General features: G+C 36.5%; 1 protein-coding gene across 1 annotated transcript in view; it reads left to right on the top strand.

The window, feature by feature from the left end:
• The window catches only part of LOC150080550 (carboxypeptidase D-like), a 297,430-nt gene that overhangs the window by 70,159 nt on the left and 207,332 nt on the right, over nt 1-19,939 (top strand). The window contains 1 exon segment of the mRNA XM_090380730.1: nt 16,484-16,583. Coding sequence (XP_090236856.1) covers nt 16,484-16,583 — 100 coding nt within the window.

A 19,939-nucleotide genomic window follows, 5' to 3' on the forward strand; every position in this document is an offset into this window, starting at 1 on the left:
AATCAAATTCTTAACTGAAATTGTTTCCAGCATTTAAATGCTTTATGATTCTATCATAGTAATTAATCAGATTTGTCAGGCAAGAATTTTCCTGAAGGGAAATTCTTGCCTGACTTAAACATTCCTATTGTGATGCACCCACCTTATTCATCTGTTTAGCTATTTCCAAAATTAAATGGTACATGAAAGTAAAACAGTTTGATTCAAGAAATCCATTAAAACATGGATTGCCTAAAAGCATTCCCAAAAGGCTTGCAAATTTGTGTTGAATAGTGGCAGGCATGATGGAACAAGTGTGATTGCATAATGAGATTATTGAATAAAATAGAATTAAAAAAAAAAAAAAAAAAAAAAAAAAAAATTCTGAGAGAGAGAGAGAGAGAGAGAGAGAGAGAGAGAGAGAGAGAGAGAGAGAGAGAGAGAGAGAGAGAGAGAGAGAAGAATGATGATATCCAGCTCAGGAACCTGGGTGTGCCAAGCCCATACTCACCAGATGTGAGCCCCTGGGGTTAATATATTGTAGCTAGAACACTGGATATTATGCACTGATTGGAGGAATGAATGGGCAAGGTAGCAAATGTGCAGAAAAGAAATTTTGTTGGTTTACACATAAAAGTTCTTGCTTTTTGCTCTTTTTTTTTTTGTTATAACTCATGAATTGTTACTGTTTACTAATGCTGAAATGTAACACACTGTATATGGTAACTAACTTGTTTATATTTTATATTTGAAATTAACAAAATAAGTAAAAGAAATAAAATTAATTTATTAAGGCTCTTAATAACTGTTTTCCATGATAACTAACATATCAAGTGGGGTCTTGTTGACCAGTTTTTCAGTCTACCAACTATCTGTTGGTTTTTTTTTTTTGTATTAACACATATCAACATATGAAAAAATGTCTTGTTCCAGTTGTTAGTTCTCCCCCTCCCCCAGTGATTTCTCATATTCAGTTTTCACTTTTCTTACCTGATCCATAGTATGCTGCATATCTGCTTATTTCAATATGTGGCAGCGTTATGCAATAAGCTGTAACCATCCTATACTTTCTCTTTTAGTTGTATAAGATCTGTCAACTCCCTTGTCATTCATTTTGGCATCCTCCTTTTGTAATGCTTTTTCACTGGAAGAAATGTGTTTGTATCATCCAGAATAATTTGTTTTAACTTTTCACAGACATTTGTATCTAGTGGCCTGAAATCACCCTAGTTGACAGAACCTACCCTCAACTCATTATAGTCATCCCTCTTAAAATTGAAAGCCTTTTTTTTTTTGCCTTTGACCTCTGATCTTGTTGGCATGGTACATTGATATTTGCTTCTCATTTAGAAATGGGATCTGGGGCTCAATTCTTACTGACTGCAGGAGTTTCTCAAGTTGTATTCATTTTAGGCCACGGTTGGTAGATCTGAGCTGAGTTTTTACAGGTTTTTCAGCTCACACAACAAGCAAATGGGCACATGAATATACAGTTCTATGGACAACTGCCACATGCTGATATGGGCAACAAACTCTGCCATGAAAATAAGAAACTGAATTTTTTTTTTACCTTTAACCACCAAAATTTCCTAGGACTCTACCCATTTTATAACATGATAGTGGTTCCTCCACTGTTATGTCTTTGATAACACTTGGATCCTTAGTCAGGAGCGAGTAAAGGATACTTGGAGCTCCTGTATTTTTACTGACATGTTGAAATAAGTAATATTTGCTCAGGTGATTCAAAACTCTCATCCTACTTAGTGTATTACTTCACTATGAATTCCATGTTGATGAGGGTTAAGTTTAAAGTCACCCATAATGAAACTTTCATCCTTTCTTGCCTATTCAAGTTGTCTTAAGAGATTTTAATCATATTCCCCATAATCATTAGATTTGTCAACTATCAGCTTTACATTTTCACTAGACAACTTGTATTGTACTGATTCTTCATCTATCTAGGCTTGATCAGACTATGGTAACAATTTGATTCCTTTTAATCCACTTTGAGAAGTCTAGAAACACATATTTAAAACAAATTTACAAAAGGTCATTTTAGATGTGGGAATACTAATTTGAAGAATTTTGCACTACATTGCAGTAAGTAGTAAATTAGAAATTTGATAACATTGACTAATATTTATAGAACCAAAAGGCACAATTTTGTCTTTTAGCACTGGTCCAATCAATGTGTAATTATTATATAATTTTATTTTGTTACAGATTATGAATATAGTTTAATTTTATTAAATTGCCAGCTTACTGTGTAATGCAGTTTGTTTTAAAAATTCTTTTAAAACACATAATGGTATATTCAAATTAAAAATAGTTTTCATTAATAACCATTGTCAGCAGTCTGTAAAAAATCAGTAAGCATAAGATAAGGCCTGGGAATAGCCAGTTAAAATTATCCACTCGAAATAAAACCTTCAATCATTAATATTCACATTCATGTAAATTAAGTTGACAAGAAAGTTTAAAAGCTTGACATGTTTTTTAGTAAACATCAGAGAAATTGATGAGAGAATGGAATAAGTAAGGAAGAGTAATGTAAGTTCTGGGAAGAAGAGAGGTACCACCAGAAGGATTAAAGGTGATTAAAATAATTCTAACAGAATGCTGTGTTTAGATTTTGATTAAATACTAATTGTTTCAGAAACTTAGAATTTAAAAATTTCATCTGAGCATCCACAGCTGATATGCTGTTAAATCAAGTGAATGTCCAATAGATATGACATGATGTGCAGTTTCAGAAGCATCACTTGTTTACCAGTAATGGAATGCATGAGGTTATGATGACATTGTTGTAGAAGGCACCAGGCAGCAATGTCCAAATAAAATCAATTACATTGCAAACAGGACTAGGATATTATTATTTAATATGAGGGGCATTTGAAAAGTTTATAGCCTGAGTAAGAAAGGACAGTGGTACAGTGTTAAAAATTTCTGTACTTAATGTATAACACTTCAAACAGTAACCACTAAGTTTCATGCAGTTTCAACAACATCTTTTTTTGATTACAGGTCCTAAAGTCAACAAAGTTGTGTGAATAAGGAAAGATGGACAAAATCAGTCACCGTGCAGTCATCCAATATTTGGGAAAAAGGAACTATTGCCAAAGGCAATTCATGAGGATATGGTTACAACATTGGGATAGGATGCCCCTTCCTATTCAGTGGTTAAGAAGTGGGCAGCAGAATTTTTTAAACAAGGGAGGGAGAGCCTGGAAGACTTGCAATGTCCATCACGCCAGAAGTTGTTGACAGTGTGCATGATGTAGTGATGAGTGACAGTTTGGTTCATTGCCAGCATCTGGGGCAACACATCTACCACATAATAACACATTATTGCTATGGAAAAAGGTGTCAGCATGAAGCCCCAAAGTTGTTAATAGCAGACCGAAAATGCACAAGAGTTGTCAAGTCAAGTGAACATTTACATCACTTTCAAGCAGATCCAGGAAATTCCCCTGCAAGGTTTGTGATCATGGATGAGACATGGGACCATCACTTTTAGCCAGAGACAAAGGAGCAGTCTAAACAATGGAAATAGAACTCTTTTTCTCTCTCTCTCTTCAAATAAAGCCAGGTTGATTCCTTCTGCTGGCAAGGTGACGGCATCATTTTTTTTGGGATGCTGATGGAGTGTTTCTAGTGAATTGCCTTTAGAAAGGCCAGGTAGTCATAAAGGCATGTTATGCAGACCTTGTGAGGCAATGCCTGAAAACATCAAAGACAAATTCCAAGGAAAACTCAGAAAAAGTGTCTGATTCCACTAGGATGATGCACTTGCCTACAAGTTTGTCATTGTCATGGCCGCATTGTATGGGTGTGGCTTTGCAATTTTGGACCATCCGCCATATTCACTAAGTTTCGTCATCTAAGTTTCATCATATATTCATCATCAGACTTTTATCTATTTCCTCATTTGAAAAATACCTGGCTGGCATTACTTTTCCACTGACGGTGACATTATTGCTGCAGTGGATGCATTCTTGGAGGCCCAAGAGAAAAGTTTCTTTGCAGCTGGAATCAATGCATTGCAATATCATTCTCAAAGGCGTATTGATTCGAAAGAAAATTGTGTTGAAAAGTGACATTACCAGACTCCTCAGATATACCCTTCATATTGAGGCCACAAACATTTCAACCATCCCTTCTATTTCAGTTGGTTATTTAAAACTTTCTATATTAGGGAAAATAATTTGAGTCCATTTTCCAATTAAAAGTTGCAGATATCTCTGAAAACTCATTATATTAAGTATTATCGCTTCTTTAAAGGAGATATAACAAGGCAAGCTAGATTTATTGATGCATAAAGTGATAGCAGCTTAATGCTTTAGAATTTTTTTTAGAGACAATAAAAGAAAAGTGCATAAAATGCTGAATACCATTAGCATTTAACATATTTCATTGTGCAGTGAGTGACTTTATTATAGGAAACTCCTATTTGTGGAAGTGTGAAAATCACAAGTTTCTGTACCTCCCTCTTTAGTTTTATGTAATTTTAGTTTCAGCAACATTTTAGATTTGAATGATAAAATGTATAAATAATTCAATAAATTTATTTCAGGGATTTTATTAATTGCTATTAATAATTAGCCTGTGTGCACACATTACAAGAGCAAAGCCTTATGTTGTTATAAAGTGCATTGCCCATTGTTAATTGTTGCACTGATATGTCGGCTGCAATAGAACAGTTACAATAAAGTTATAAACTCCTCTGGCCCCAATACAGAGTGTAAATGGAAATTTATTATGCTGCTTCTAAATTTGTTATGCAATGAATTAATCAAGGAATTTAATTCATTGCACAAGAATGAAATATTCTAACATTTTCAAAAAAAATTAACCATCTAACAGTGCATTGACTCAAAACTTATTTGATTGATCTGCATTAAATACAATGAGTACTTCTCTGAACCTGACTGTGCACTATAAATAAATTAAATATTTTCATGTCATTTTTATTTATATTCCCTGTCTCCAAGTTTGTTACTTTAATTTGCTTTAAGTATGCCATTCAGTTCACACACCATATTGTACTAATGTAGATTAATTAAATAAATTCTTAATAATACATTGCAACATGGTTTCATTTTTTTTGAAATTTGGAGAATACAGTTATTTGTATGTTTATCTGACTATATTGTCATATTATTTTATTACATGCTTTATTTTTACTTTTCATTTGCATTCTTAGAAGAACAAAAATCAACTTCTAAAATAATGAGTATTTTCCATTTTCTTTGTTATAGCATTAAGTACTGATTTAAAATTTGATAATCGCAAATTGGAAATAAATATATCATTTTAAGTGTGAATTTTGTGTTTCTGTGAGACCCATAAGTTATTAAAAGCTTTGTGTTATTACAGTGTAATATTTATTATCCTACCCCTTCCCAAAGGAAAATCTTCCCTTTAACTTATTTTTTTCTTTTTAAGCTGTCAGAATGATTTTTTTTTTTGGTGGTAAGTAGAAATTATGGCAAAATTCATAAAACCTTCCTTTTTTCTGTAAATAATATTAATTTATTGCAAATAAATCATAATATACCTTAAATTGTGGCAATAAAACTTTACTAAAATTATTTTAGTATAGTTTTACTGCCTTTGCCTGCCTAACCTGCTTTGAGGTTAGGCAGGCGAAGGCAGATTACGAGAAATCTTTGGCAAAAGATGCTAATAAAAACAGCAAGGATTTCTTTACTTATTAAAAAGAAAGGAAGGGGATGAATCTGATTGGTTTACTTGATATCGATGGTTCGACTGTTGATGATCCTGCTCAGATAACAAACAAATTGAATGAGTATTTTTCATCTACATTTGCACATGAGGAGTTATTAAGGAAAGAAAATGTCAGAAGGTTATCAAATTGTAGCAGGATGTTTAAAGATTTTGTAATAACTGAGAGCAAAGTGGAGGAGAAATTGTTGAAGTTAAACATAAGAAAGGCACCTGGGGTGGATGGGATCTATCCAGTTATATTAAAGAAGGCGGCAAAGCAACTAAGCAAACCCTTAGCCATAATTATGAGAGCATCCTTGGATTCAGGGGAGGTCCCCATAGACTGGAGATGTGCAAATGTATCCCCAATTCACAAAGGGGGATCAAAGGGTGACACGAGTAATTATAGACCAGTTAGTTTAACTTCTGTTAAGGGTAAAATAATGGAGTCAATGGTTAAAGATGCATTGCAGGATCGTCTAGACAAGACTACAGCAATAATTCAGACACAGCATGGGTTTGTTAAAGGAAAGTCTTGTCTGACAAATTTTGATAGGATATTATGATGTGGTTCCAAAGGAACTGGATGCAAAAAATAATTTTGATATCATGTATTTGGATTTCAGGAAAGCTTTTGACACTGTTGCGCATGGAAGATTATTGTACAAATTGGAGCAGAATGGTATTAAGAGTAAGTTGCTACAATGGATAAAAGGATGGTTGAGTGGGAGAAGACAGAGGGTGATAATTAATGGGTGCTGCTCTTCATGGACTAATGTTATTAGTGGAGTCCCACAGGGTTCAGTGTTGTTTTGTATATTTATCAAGGATATTGATGAAGGTATATCAGGCTTAGTGTCGAAGTTTGTAGATGATACAAAGGTTGGCAGGGTTGTTAATGACAGTAATGGCAGTGTGCTACTGCAACAGAATCTAGATAATTTGTGCATGGTGCCTCTGTAGCCAGGTGGGAAGGAGCAGCAGTGCGTAGCACATGCTTCTTGATTAGACCGGGGTTCGAGTCCGTCACCACCAAATACGGAGGATGCGGAAAGATCAGGGAATGACCAACGCATATCCCGGAGCAATATGGCCTTAGTTGCTAATGCTCCTAAAATCCAAATAACATAACATAATTTGGGCAGATGGGCTAAGAAGTGGCAACTGAAGTTTAACTTTGACAAATGTAAGAAGTAATCCCAGAGAAACATACCAACTGTGTGGTACTATACTCAAGGTGGTAGAAAATGAAAAAGACCTGGGAGTAATAGTGCAGTCAGATCTGAAGTTTTCTGAGCAATGCAGACAGGCTGCCAGGGCAGGTCATGGGGTTTTGTCAATGATATATAGGAATTTTGCTAGCAGGGAAAAGGAGGTGATTGTTCCTCTGTAAGGCAATGAGTACTGTGTACAGGTCTGGAGGCCTCATTTTAGGAAGGATGTAGATTTGCTTGAGTGTGTACAGAGAAGGGCAACAAGATTGGTGAGGGGAATGAAGGGATCCTCTTACCAAGAGAGGCTTAAGTTTTGCAAATTGCAGTGGCTTGAGACTAGGCACCTGTGCGGTGATCTGATTGAGGTGTATAAGGCATTGAATGGGTTGAGCACACTGAATTCTGATGGGATCCTTCCACTTGTTCAGATTATGAACCTAAGGGGGCATAAATTCAAATTAAGAAAAGACAGATGTAGAATAGATGTGTGGAAATTTGCCTTTAGCCAGCGGGTGGTTAATTTCTGGAACAAACCTCCATCTGTCGTTGTGGAAGTTGATAGGTTAAATAAATTTAAGGAGGAACTGGACAGGCATTTGGAGGGAATGGTGTGTTTTTTTTTTTTTTTTGGCTGATTCTGCATAAGCTCATACACTTGCTTTCTTGCATCACATGCCACCACCACCACCACTACTACTACTACTTTTAAATAACAATGTCATACATATGATTAAACAAAATAGATTGAGAAAACTTTCCTACATGATTAGATTCACTTTGTTTTATATAAAAGATTGTGTAAACAATTCTGACTGGGGAAATATTAGAACTGTAACACTGGAATTAGCATTAGTAGAGGCATATGATGCAACAAAGCAAGCTTATGCAGCATCAGCCAAAAAAAAAAAAAAAACACACTTCCACTTCACCCTTCCGTTCGTTTGAAATACCTGTCCAGTTGAGCCTTAAATTTATTTAGGCTATCGACTTCCACAAAAAGAGATGGAAGTCTGTTCCATCAACCAACTACCCGCTGGCTAAAGGCAAATTTCCACACATCTATCCTACATCTGTCTTTCCTCAATTTGAATTTATGCCCTTTCAGGTGATTATTCTGAGCAAGAGGAAGAATCCCATCAGCATTGAGCATGCTCAAACCATTCAAAGCTTTATACACCTCTATCATATCACCTCGCCGGTGCCTAGTCTCCAGACACTGTAATTTGCAAAACTTAAGCCTTTCTTCGTAAGAGCAACCCTTTGTTCCATTCACTAATCTTGTTGCCCTTCTCTGTACTCGGTCCAGCAGCTCTACATCATTCTTGAAATTAGGCCTCCAGACCTGTATACAGTACTCAAGGTGTGCCCTGACCATTGCCTTATACAAGGGAATAATCACTTCCTTATCCCTGCTAGAAAAATTCCTATATATCATTGACAAGACACCATGAGCTACTCTTGCAGCCAGTCAGCACTGTCAGAGAACTTCATATCTGCCTGCACAAGGTAGAGAATGAAAAGGACCCCAGGTCCTTTTCATTCTCTACCACTATCAGTGTAGTACCACAGAGTTGATACGTTGCTCTGGGGGTTGCTGTTTCCCATATGTAGTGTTTTACATTTGTTAATGTTAAACTTGATTTGCCACCTCTCAACCCATCTGCTCAACCTTTCCAGATTCTGTTGCAGCAGCATAGCATTAGTAGTGTCCTTAACAACCCTGCCAACCTTTGTATCGTCTGCAAACTTGGACATTAAGCTTGATATACCATCATCAATATTATTTATAAATACAGAAAACAATAATGGACCCAACACTGAACCCTGAGGGATTCCACTAATAACATTAGTCCGCGATGAGCAGTGTCCATTGATTACCACTCTCTGTCTTCTCCCCCTCAGCCACCCCTTTATCCTTAGCAGCAATTTGCCTCCAGTGCCGCAATTTGCCTCCAATTTGTGCAGCAGTCTTCCATGTGCAACAGTATCAAAAGCCTTTCTAAGATCCAAGTATATAATATCAAAGGTATTCCCTGCATCCAGTTCTTTTGTGACTGCATCATAGTATCCAATCAAATTGGTCAGGCAAGACTTCCCCTTAACAAAACCATGCTGTGTCTAAGCTATAACTGAAGTCTTGTCTAGATGATCCTGCAGTGCTTCTTTAACCAGTGCCTCCATTAATTTTCCTGGAACAGAAGTTAAACTAACAGGTCTATAATTATTTGTGTTGCCCTTTGATCCTCCTTTGTGAATTGGGGTCACATTTGCACATCTCCAGTCCAAGGGTACTACCTCCCCTGAGTCCAAGGAAGCTCTCATAATTATGGCTAAGGGCTTGCTTACTTCCTTTGCTGCCTTCCTTAATATAACTGGATAGATCCCATCCATCCACCCCGGGTGCCTTGTGTTTATCTTCAACAATTTCTCCTCCACTTTACTCTCAGTTATTACAAGATTATCTAGCTTACTGCCAGAGTTGAATACACCTCTGGCATTCCCCTCGCTGAATAACTCCTCATGTGTGAATGTCGATGTAAAATATTCATTTAGTTTGTTAGCTACCTGAGCAGGATCATCAACATTAGAACCATCGATATCAAGTGGACCAATCTGATTCATCTCCTTCCTTCTAGAGTTTACATAAGTAAAGAACTCTTTGCATCCCTTGCCAAAGATTTCTTAATCTGCCTTCGCCTGCCTAACCTCCTTTGTGACTTGGTTACAGATCAACTTATATCTATCATAAGCTTCTGTGTCACGTGTTAATTTATATGTATCCCATGCATTTTTCTTCACTGCCCTATGTCTCGTTAGTTCATCTGACATCCATTTAGGCCTAAACCTTGAACAGTATTTCTTAGTTGGTATGTAAAGCCTAGTATCTTCCAAGATAAGTTCTTTGAATGCTTCCCATTTTGAATTTGCTGTTGGTAACATCATCAGTTGGTCCCACTGTATAGAACTTAAATACTGTCTCAGACCATCGTAGTCGCCTTTATGAAAGCAATAACCCTTCCCTTTACCCCTGATGGTAGTTACCTCTTTGAGTAAATCCCACTTCAGCACACTATGATCACTGCCACCTAGTAGTTCTTTTATCTGCAGATTCTTAATGCATGAAAAATCACTACTGATAATCAAATCAAGAGTATTACTCCCTCTAGTTGCCTCCCGAACATGCTGATGTAGAAAACAATCATCCAATAAATCCTCAAAAGCCTTGCTAGTGTGTGAGTGACCAACCCACAAATTCCAGTCAATATCTGGGAAATTAAAATCCCTCATTATATGACTCTCTGATTTACTGGCCCACTCTGTTTCCCTGTATAGTTTCTTATTATACTCATTAGAGTCATTAGGCCTATAGCCCACTCCTACTCTCAATTTTGATCTCCCAATGCTTATGTCACACCAAACTGACTCAACACTGCACTTTCCAGCGATGTCGACTGGCTTCACTTCCTTGGATTTTATGTGTTTCTTAACTAATAGCATCCTGTCTATCCTTTCTGTAGATGTTGTACTCCCCAAATTGCAGTTCTGCATTCCTTATATCTGTGTGACACCATGTCTCTGATATCCCAACAATATCCACCTTTGATGCTTTGAGCAATACCTCAAATTCATCAAATTTATTTACCAAACTCCTAGCATTGGTGTACACGCAAGTATACATGCACCTATTCCTATTCTTAGCTACCCTAACACAACCCATATGTTTACTTGTACCGCAATGACTCCCAGCAGTCTCTGAAATATCCTGCATCTTGTTTTCCAGGCTTTTGCTCATTGCAATAGAACCAGTGTAAGAATCACTTTCACCTCTGCCAGTGGCTACTGTTAATCTATTAGTCCTTGTATCCCCCAAAGCTAGCAGTTTTCCGACCCACCTAACACTGCCTCGATAGCATCAGCAAATATTCTTGCACCCTTTCTATTTAAGTGTATCCCATCCCTGTAGAAGCAGTCTATCCTGTTAACAAGTACAGACCAGGCTGAAAAAAAATTCTACCCCTTGAGTCTTGCACAATCTTTTCAGGGCTGAATTGATCGACAAGGCTCTCATCATATACTCCCTCGTATCGTGTCTGGGCAGAATTGCAGACACTTTCAAATTCAACCCTAATTCACGGCTTTTTTTCAACAGTGACCTGTACTTGTTAAGTAATTCTGCCGGTCTCCTACTCTTAATATCATTAGAACGTTGTCTAAACTCTCTGCAAGCATCCTATAGACATTTTCTAGCTTCCAATTTACATATTGTCGGGCATTTTTTTAGTTTATTGATAAATTCATCAGTGTAGTTTTATGCTAATCATCAATTTAGATTTATCCCTGCTGGTTATTAGATTACAAGGTGTATAGAGGGTGTTTATTTATTTGATGAGGCAGCATTTCCTATGACTAAAGTCTTTTCCATTTTTATTCAGATGTGAATAAAAAGAGTAATAACCTTTCATTTTTTTCCCACCAGTACAGCAAATCTACTTTTAAGCACAATAATTCATGAGGCAAAAACAACCCTGCTTTGTCATCATTTTTCACTTTGTCATCAATTTTTCACTCCAATCTGCATTTCTAAATGCAGATTGGACTGTTAAAACTCTGAAACTACTAAATTGCTATAATTAATACCACTCATACTACGTGAAATTAATAATATAGTTTATCAAACTAATCGCTTAAATCACTAGACAATTTAAGATGACATTTCAGGTATCTTACTGATACCCATCATCAGACCATGTTGTTGGGGGAACAGAGAAACACAAAGGGTTACAAATTTGAATATTTGAATAACAATTACCTTCATTTACTCACAGGAGATGATCCACCACAGTGTCTCCACATTGCTATATAAATATGACTGTTAAAAACACATTCTCATTGACTGCCTCTGTTATAAACAAGACAGAATTTCAACCCTACATTTACTGGTTATCCTTCAATAACCAATAACTCTAGAGAATTTGATTGGTGACAAGGCCAATATATCTGAATTTTTCTGCTTTTTCAAGCAAACTAGAATTTTTAATCATTTCTGATTAAGGACTTTTTAGACAGTACGATACTTTCTCTTTTCCTTTTTATTATAAACGAATAGGTGCATTATAGCCAAAGTAGCTTATGCACCATGAAACTCCCCCCCCCACAACAACAACAACCAAATGCATAAAGATTACATTCTCATCTACTGTCAGACTCCTCTTGCCGATGCTCCTGGAAATCTGAAGTGCATATAGGCAAGGGGCACATATAGAAAATAGATATTAGATTAAGTAAAACCAAATGCATAAAAATTACATTCTCACTTGCTATCAGACTCCAATCCGATGCTCCTTGAAACCTGAAGTGCATGTAGACAAGGGGAGCTGCCAGCTGTTAATTTATATGTGGGGGATTTAGACCATTAGCCAATGTAATATTTCCAAGTTTTCTACCATGGATCCAGTGGTTCTTGTGTAGTGTTGACCTTTGCTCGCATACTCTGGACATCAGGGTTGGTGTGCAGTGGTTCTAGGGTCTGGAGGGGGAGGTTGTATTTGGGCTGTTCCTCCAGATATCTATACTATTTTCTTTTCATAGTTTTTCATTTCTTCTTCGGTTTTCTTATCAAAAATTGTGGGTTAAATTCAACCCATAATAAGAAAATTGCAATAAGAATATCAAAAATTGTGGGTTAAATTCAACCCATAATAAGAAAATTGCAATAAGAATATCAAAAATTGTGGGTTGAATTCAACTTGCAATATTTCAACCTTTTTGAAAAGTAAATCGAAGAAGAAATGAAAAACCAAGAAAAGAAAATAGTCCAGATATCCAGAGGAGTGGCCCACATTCAACACCCTCCAGACCCCCAAAACCAGCATGCATGATGTTCGGAGTATGAGAGCAAAGGCCACCACTACACAAGAACCACTGGATCCAAGGTAGAAAACTTGGCAACATTCCATTGGCTAATGGTCTTAATCCCCCACCTAACTGCTAGCAGCTCCCCTTGCCTGTATACACTTCGGCACTCAAACATTCCTTTATCCATAGCAGTAACTTAGCTCTAATACCACACTGCTCCAGTTTGTACAGCATGCTTTCGTATTGAATGGTGTCAAAGCTTTGTTGAAATGTATTTGGTTGTCAAAATAATTTTTTGCAGCCATTTCCTTTGCTTAGCTCCTGTAATGCCAGTTCCTATGTTACAGTAGCTAACCAGATTGGTCAGGCATTATCTCCCATTAACAAATCCATGCTGCAATTGCCATATTCTTGTCAAGATGATCCTGCATTACTTCTTTAATAACGGACTCTGTTAGTTTCTTTGGAAACAGAAGTAAAGCTTACAGGTCTGTAATTACTGACTTTGATCCCCCCTTCTTTGTGAATAGGAAAGATATTTGCACATCTGCAGTCTGTAAGGAACTCCCCTGAATCCAAGAAGTCAGCAGGAGTCCTTATGGACTGCTCTTATAGTATTGGTCAAAGGTTTGCTTACATCTTTTGCTGCTGCTCTTAATATAATTAGATAGATTCCATGAGCCCCAGGATTCTTATTAATTTTTAGCCTCAAAAATTTCTCATCTACTTTATTCTCAGTTATCACAAATTCACAATGCCTTGAGTACTGCATACAGATCTGGAGGCTTCATTTTAGGAAAGATGTTGAGCTACTAGAACGGTTACAGAGAAGGGCAATGAGATTAGTGAATGGAACAAGGGGTTGCTGTTATGATGGTAGGCTTAACTTCTGCAAATTACAGCATCTGGAGACTAGGCACCTGCGAGGTGATCTGATTGAGGTGTATAAGGCCTTGAATGGTTTGAGCAAGTTCAATGCTGATGGGAGTCTTCCTCTTGCTCAGATTCCACACCTGTGGGGGCATAAATTCAAATTGAGGAAAAACAGCTGTGGAATAGATGTGTGGAAATTTGCCTTTAGCCAGCTGGTGGTTGATTGCTGGAGCAAACTTCCACTTGTTGTTGTTGTTGTTGTGAAAGTTGATAGCTTAAATAAATTTAAGGCTGAACTAGACAAATTTTTGGAGTGAATGGATGGGTGAAACAGGAAGAATTTTTATTTTATTTTTTGGCTGGTGCCAGTTATAACTTGGTATAATTCTAACCGTCATTCCTAAAGACTTCGCTCATGGATAAATGTAAATGCAAAATATTTATTCAGTTTATCAGCAGCCTAAAGAAGATCGTTAATAGTTATTCCATTCATATCGAGTAGGCCCATGTGTTCATCCCTTTCCTTCTAGTATAAAGCAAAGAATTCTTTGCAGTTTTCTTTGTGTTCTTATGCAGAAACTTTTTTTTTCTGTCGTAGCTTGTCTGAATCACTTAGTGCCTTGATTGCAGACCAGTTCGTACATACTGTAGGTTTCTGTGTCCCTTGATAATTTATAGGCATCCCATGCATACCTTAGTTGCTAATGCGCCAAAAAACCCCACAACCAACCAATCATCCCATGCATTTTTATTCTCATCTATTTGTCTCATCAGTACATCTGACATCAATTTAGGCCTTACCATTGAACAATATCTCTTAATTGGTATAAAAAGCTTAGTAGTGTTTGAATTTAGAATTTGCAGTTATCATCATCAGTTAGTCCCGCTGAAAACTATCTGAGACCAGTCTTGCATGTCAGGTTATTTTTTAATGTGCTGCTAACCGACTTTTTGCTGTTTTTAACATCATTACTGGTTTTCAATCATGGTTTGATGTATGTGACCTGTGAACAAAGGCTCAGTCTTCTTAATAGAAGTCTCAATCTTCTCCAAACATCATAAATGTAAGACAACCAACTTGATCAAATGCGAAGATTGTGCTTATTGTATTTTTTGACTGGTTGGTAATTTTTCATTATGAGTTATCGTGTGATCAAATGGTGAACCAGGAATACTACAAAACAGTTCTAGAACAATTGTGCAGTTCTTTAAATGGTTTGAAAAAGGCATCAGGAAATTGGTAATTATATCATGACTGCCCCTGCACACTTACTGCTTTCTATTCAAAATTTCTTGTGAGGAATTCCATTACTGTGGTAACCATCAGCATGCTCACCATATTTAATCCCTTTGATTTCTTTTTTTTTATTTCCCAAGTTTAAAGCCACTTGAATTAATTATTAAGAACTTGGGAATTATTCAGAACATAACACAGGAACTGTGTTATGTTCTGAATAATTTAACATATAACACTTAACAATTCCAAAAAAATCTATCAGGAAGGCTTCCTGAAGTTGCAGAAGCATTTGAATTGGTGTACAGTGTCAAGGAGAGTTTGAAGCAGATCCATCTGAATTGATCACATTTTTCATATTTCTAAAATGTAGTATGTTATATATGGGTGGGTGGCAGGGGGGAATGTCAGGGTGCCTTTGAAAGCAGCACTCAAAAATTGTACGTCCATATGATTTTCAGTTATGCAGCCTATATGATTGCTTTTTTTTAACCCTAGGTATTGCTTGTTTAGAAGCTCATATTTCTTGTGCTTTTACTATTAAAACTGACCAATTACTTTATGGGGGTTCAGAGGCATGATCTATCTATTCTTAAAAACAGGTGTGTCTCTTTGGTTGAGAAAAATAATTGTATGAAGATGTTAGGTGTAGTCACATCGTTCTTTCATGAGTGTTCTAGATTTTTGATTCTTAAAAGTGGTATCCTGACACTAATACACATTTCTGCCTGAATTGTTCAAAATACCCTTACATACTTCTTATACTTCTATTATTAATAACCCAAGAATAACCCAAAAGAAACCTACCAACTGTGTGGTACTACACTCAGGGAAGTGGAAAGTGAAAAAGAGCTGGGAGTAATTGTGCAGTCAGATATGAAGTTTGCGAGCAGTGCAGATGGGCTGCCAGGGCAGGTCATGGAGTCTTGTCAATGATATATAGGAATTTTTCTAGCAGGGGCAGGGAGGTGATTATCCCATTGTACAAGGCAATGGTCAAGCCACACCTTGAGTACTGTGTACAGGTCTGGAGGCCGTATTTTTGGAAGGATGTAGAGTTGCCAAAATGAGTACAAAGAAGGGGAACAAAGGGGTGTGCTTACCAAGAAAGGCTTAAGTTCTTCAATTTGCAGCACCTGGAGAGTAGGCACATGTGAGGTGATCTGATTGAGGTGTATAAGGCCTTAAATGGGTTGAGTGCGCTGAATGCTGATGGGATTCTTCCTCTTGTGCTCAGATTAAGAACCTGAGGGGGCATAGATTCAAATTGAGGAAAGACAGCTGTAGAATAGAGGGTCCAGAAATTTGCCTTTACCCAGCAGGTAATTGATTGCTGGAACAGACTTCCATCTCCTGTTGTGGAAGTTGATAGTGTGAATAAATTTAAGGCTGAGCTGGACAGGCATTTGGAATGAATGGAGGGGTGAAATGAGAGGGTGGTTTTTTTTTTTGGCTGATGCTGCATAAGCTTGCTTTCTTGCATTGTATGCCTCTACTAATGCTATTCTCCTCTTATTAATTTTATATATTTATTTTTTCAAATAAAAAATGAAATAATTTCCTGGAAATTTACGTTGACGTTAAGAATACTTTTTTCTAGAATCACAAGACAATGCATCAGGGTTTACCCTGTAAGGAAGAAAAGAATGAGTCATTTCCACATGGAATTACCAATGGAGCTGCATGGTACAATGTTGCAGGTAATTAATTTTAATGCACGATGTTTTTAGAATAACATGTATTGATTTATAAAAGATAATATTCATGACTTGCATATTTATGTTTATAACTAATTTTACTTCTTGCTTTGGTGGATATTGTCTCACCATGGATGTATTTGTGTGGACATGCATGCATTGATGATGTTTAGGAATTGATTTTGAGGTACTAAAATTGATTTTGAGGTATGTGATGTATAAATAACAGCAATAAATTGTTATCAAATCAATTTTGCGTAAAAAGCATTACAGTTTATGCAATAATTAAGCTAAACTCTTACTTAACAAAAAGGTTAGTTCAATTGCATCATGTTTTTTCATAAGTGAATTACCAAATAGGTAAAATAGCATCATTTTTATCATATCTCATATAGTGAATACCTTCACAACAAGTTGCTTGGTATTGCCTTACCTCGAATAAGTAATGCTTCACCAATGGAGATGGCCATCTGGGTGGTGGTATCCACCGAGAATAAGTAACAATGGTCTTCTCCATTGGTGAAGCATTACTTATTCAAGGTAGTGCAATATCAGGCAATTCATTGTGAAGGTATTCACAATATGAGATACAATAAAATAATACCATTTTACCAATTTGGTAATTCACTTACGAAAAAACATGATGCAATTGCTCTAACCTCTTTGTTAAGTGAATATTTACATAGGTTGAGGCTGTAGTCTTGCTGAACTTTCAGGCTAAACTCTCAATCAATACAACTACTAAACAATTAGCAATATTTTTTTCTTATTAAATCCTGTTGATGCCTAAACAAGAAAGCTGGAACAAACTACACAGGGAAGAAAACTGTTTTGGATAGAGTTTCTCACAGCACAAATTTTGGTGTTCTTCCTGTATGATATTCGTTTTCAGTCTGAATGTTATTATTATTTTTTTTTCATTGTGAAAGTATACTATAAAAAAAAATTCTCTGTAGTACCTGTGTTTGTTTACTTGTTTGCATTCTTCGCCGCTGGAGGTGATGTTTCAAGGAATAATTTTTTTTTTTTTTTTTTTGATAACAAGGTTGTTGTTATGAGGGACATTCAATAAATTATCTACCTACCTATGAAGGAAATGAGATAGAAGCAAAAACTGTTTTTATTTTTCAATGTAACTCCCATGAATTTCAGTACACTTGTACCATTTTGTTGGCAATGAGGAAATTCCAGACAAATAAAATTCTTTATCCTGTCCATTAAAGAATGGAGAAACAGCAGACTTCATTATCAGTTCATCAGCAAAGCGACATCCACTTACAAAACAAGGAATAGTCACTGGGAGCCAGATCTGGCAGGTAAGATGGATTGGTAAGTTCTGTAAAGTCAAAGTAGCAGCAACAGCATGTGATCTGTGCACTGGTGTGTTGTCCTGAAGAAGCAGCACACCTCTGGAAAGTTTTTTAGTTTTCCGCAGCATTTTTCCTTTATGACATCCCTTAGGTTATGCAGTAGGGATGCATGTGACTCCCCAGTGACTGTTTGCTTGTGTTCCAAGTAGTGAATGTACAAAATTTCCTCAGCATCCCAAAAAGTGGTGGTCATAATCTTCCCAGCTTGAAGGTTGTATCCGAAATTTTTTGGGTGGAGGGGAACCTGTGTGCTTCAATTGCATTGATTCTTGCTTGGTCTCAGGATCCCAGTGATGAACCCATGTTTCATCACCCATAACAATTCTGGAAATGAAAGTTTCAGGATCCCTTCCATAAAGCTCTAACTTCTCCTCACAACGCTGTACTCTGAATTTTTTTTTTTTTTTTAATGAAAACCCCAAACACGAAAGGTATCAAAACCTATAGTACTTGGTGCCGTGCATGGGTTAAAGGAGAAGTATGGGGGGGGGGGGAGCCGCAAACTTTGCTCTAGAGACTAAACATGGGTTTCACCACTTCAAGCCTCCAATAAGCAAAGTGGTGGTATTTCACCGATTGATGAAAGTCATCTACCACCTTGCTCCTGCACAGGGATAAGAAATCTGTAGACCCGCCAAAAACCTTGCACTGACCCTACTCATTCTTAAACATTCACGAGGGATGGTTATGATTGTTCCCTCAGATATGTGACACTCCCTAGAGATTTGGGATACCTTTAAACATCTGTCATTTGGCAGAAGGGTTTCCATAGCTTGGCACATTTCTGGAGTGGTTGCTGTCACAGGATGTGGATCATCTTTGATGGACTGTCTACCCCGTTTGAATTGTTATGACCAGAATTTCACCTGGTACTCTGAAGATGCACTGTTGCCATACACAGCCACCATCCTTTCATGAATGGTCTTTGGTGAGAAACTTGATGCCTGAACGATGCTCTAATTTCAGCAAATACATAATTTGGTACAGGTTCCTTCTTTCTGTTACAGTAGCAGAACCTAAAAACATAGTGGGATCAAAATTAGTATGATTAATGTTGAAGTAAAAGTTGAGATATATAGGAACATGATAAATCATGAATTATTGAAATACAACTATGGGAAAGTAGATAATTTATTGAATGCCCCGCTAAAGAATTTTTGTTCTTATTATTAAATATAGAAGAAATAATTGTATAAAGTGCACCACCTTTAACTATTCCTTACCTTTTATCTCACAAAAATTTACTGTATAAAGTCAACTATATGCTTCTTGCTCTTGAATTTTTTTTTCCACACTACTTGCTTGAAGGTTAATTTAAATAAATGTTTCCCTGTTTGTATTTTGACTTATCCAATCAAGTGTGAATTTGAATCTGTCTGCTATATTTTTTCCTTTTTTGATTCATCCAAAAGAGAGAGGCATGTCTGTATTGTTTTTAATCTTCCTGTAAGACTATCTATTTTCATCTGCAACTATTTATATCACCTCTTTATTACCCTTTCGTTTAAGTCAACATCAGCGGACTTTCCGACCTGTGTACAATTTTCAAGATGTGGGCTAATCTCAATTTATAATAGGATAATTACCTCTTTATCCTACTGGCAGAAGTTGTGTTCTGTTGCTAGTACCAACCTGTTGTCCAAGTAGCTTTTATTACACTCTTAGAGATCTTCATATTGGGCTGTATTAGAATAAAATTTTTGTTCTATAGAAAAAAGAAACCTGACTAAAATTAGTTAATAATATTTATGGTTATTAAAAATAGGTAAGATACTTGAAACTTTCTAGTGAAAACTTTGTTGATGTTTAATTGAATAATTCTGTGCACTTTAATGGTTTTATACATATGCATATGCCTGTATAATTTACTGTATATGCATTAATTCATCATTCCTGATCTAGAATTCTTAAATCTTCATCAGTGTTGAGTATGGTCCTCTCCTTTCTCCCACAGTTGAGAGTTTAACCTGGGATTACTGTGGTCCAGAT

This window comes from Mastigoproctus giganteus, chromosome 9, assembly GCF_048544385.1.
Source record: "Mastigoproctus giganteus isolate SK-2022 chromosome 9, ASM4854438v1, whole genome shotgun sequence".
Lineage (NCBI taxonomy): Eukaryota > Metazoa > Arthropoda > Arachnida > Uropygi > Thelyphonidae > Mastigoproctus > Mastigoproctus giganteus.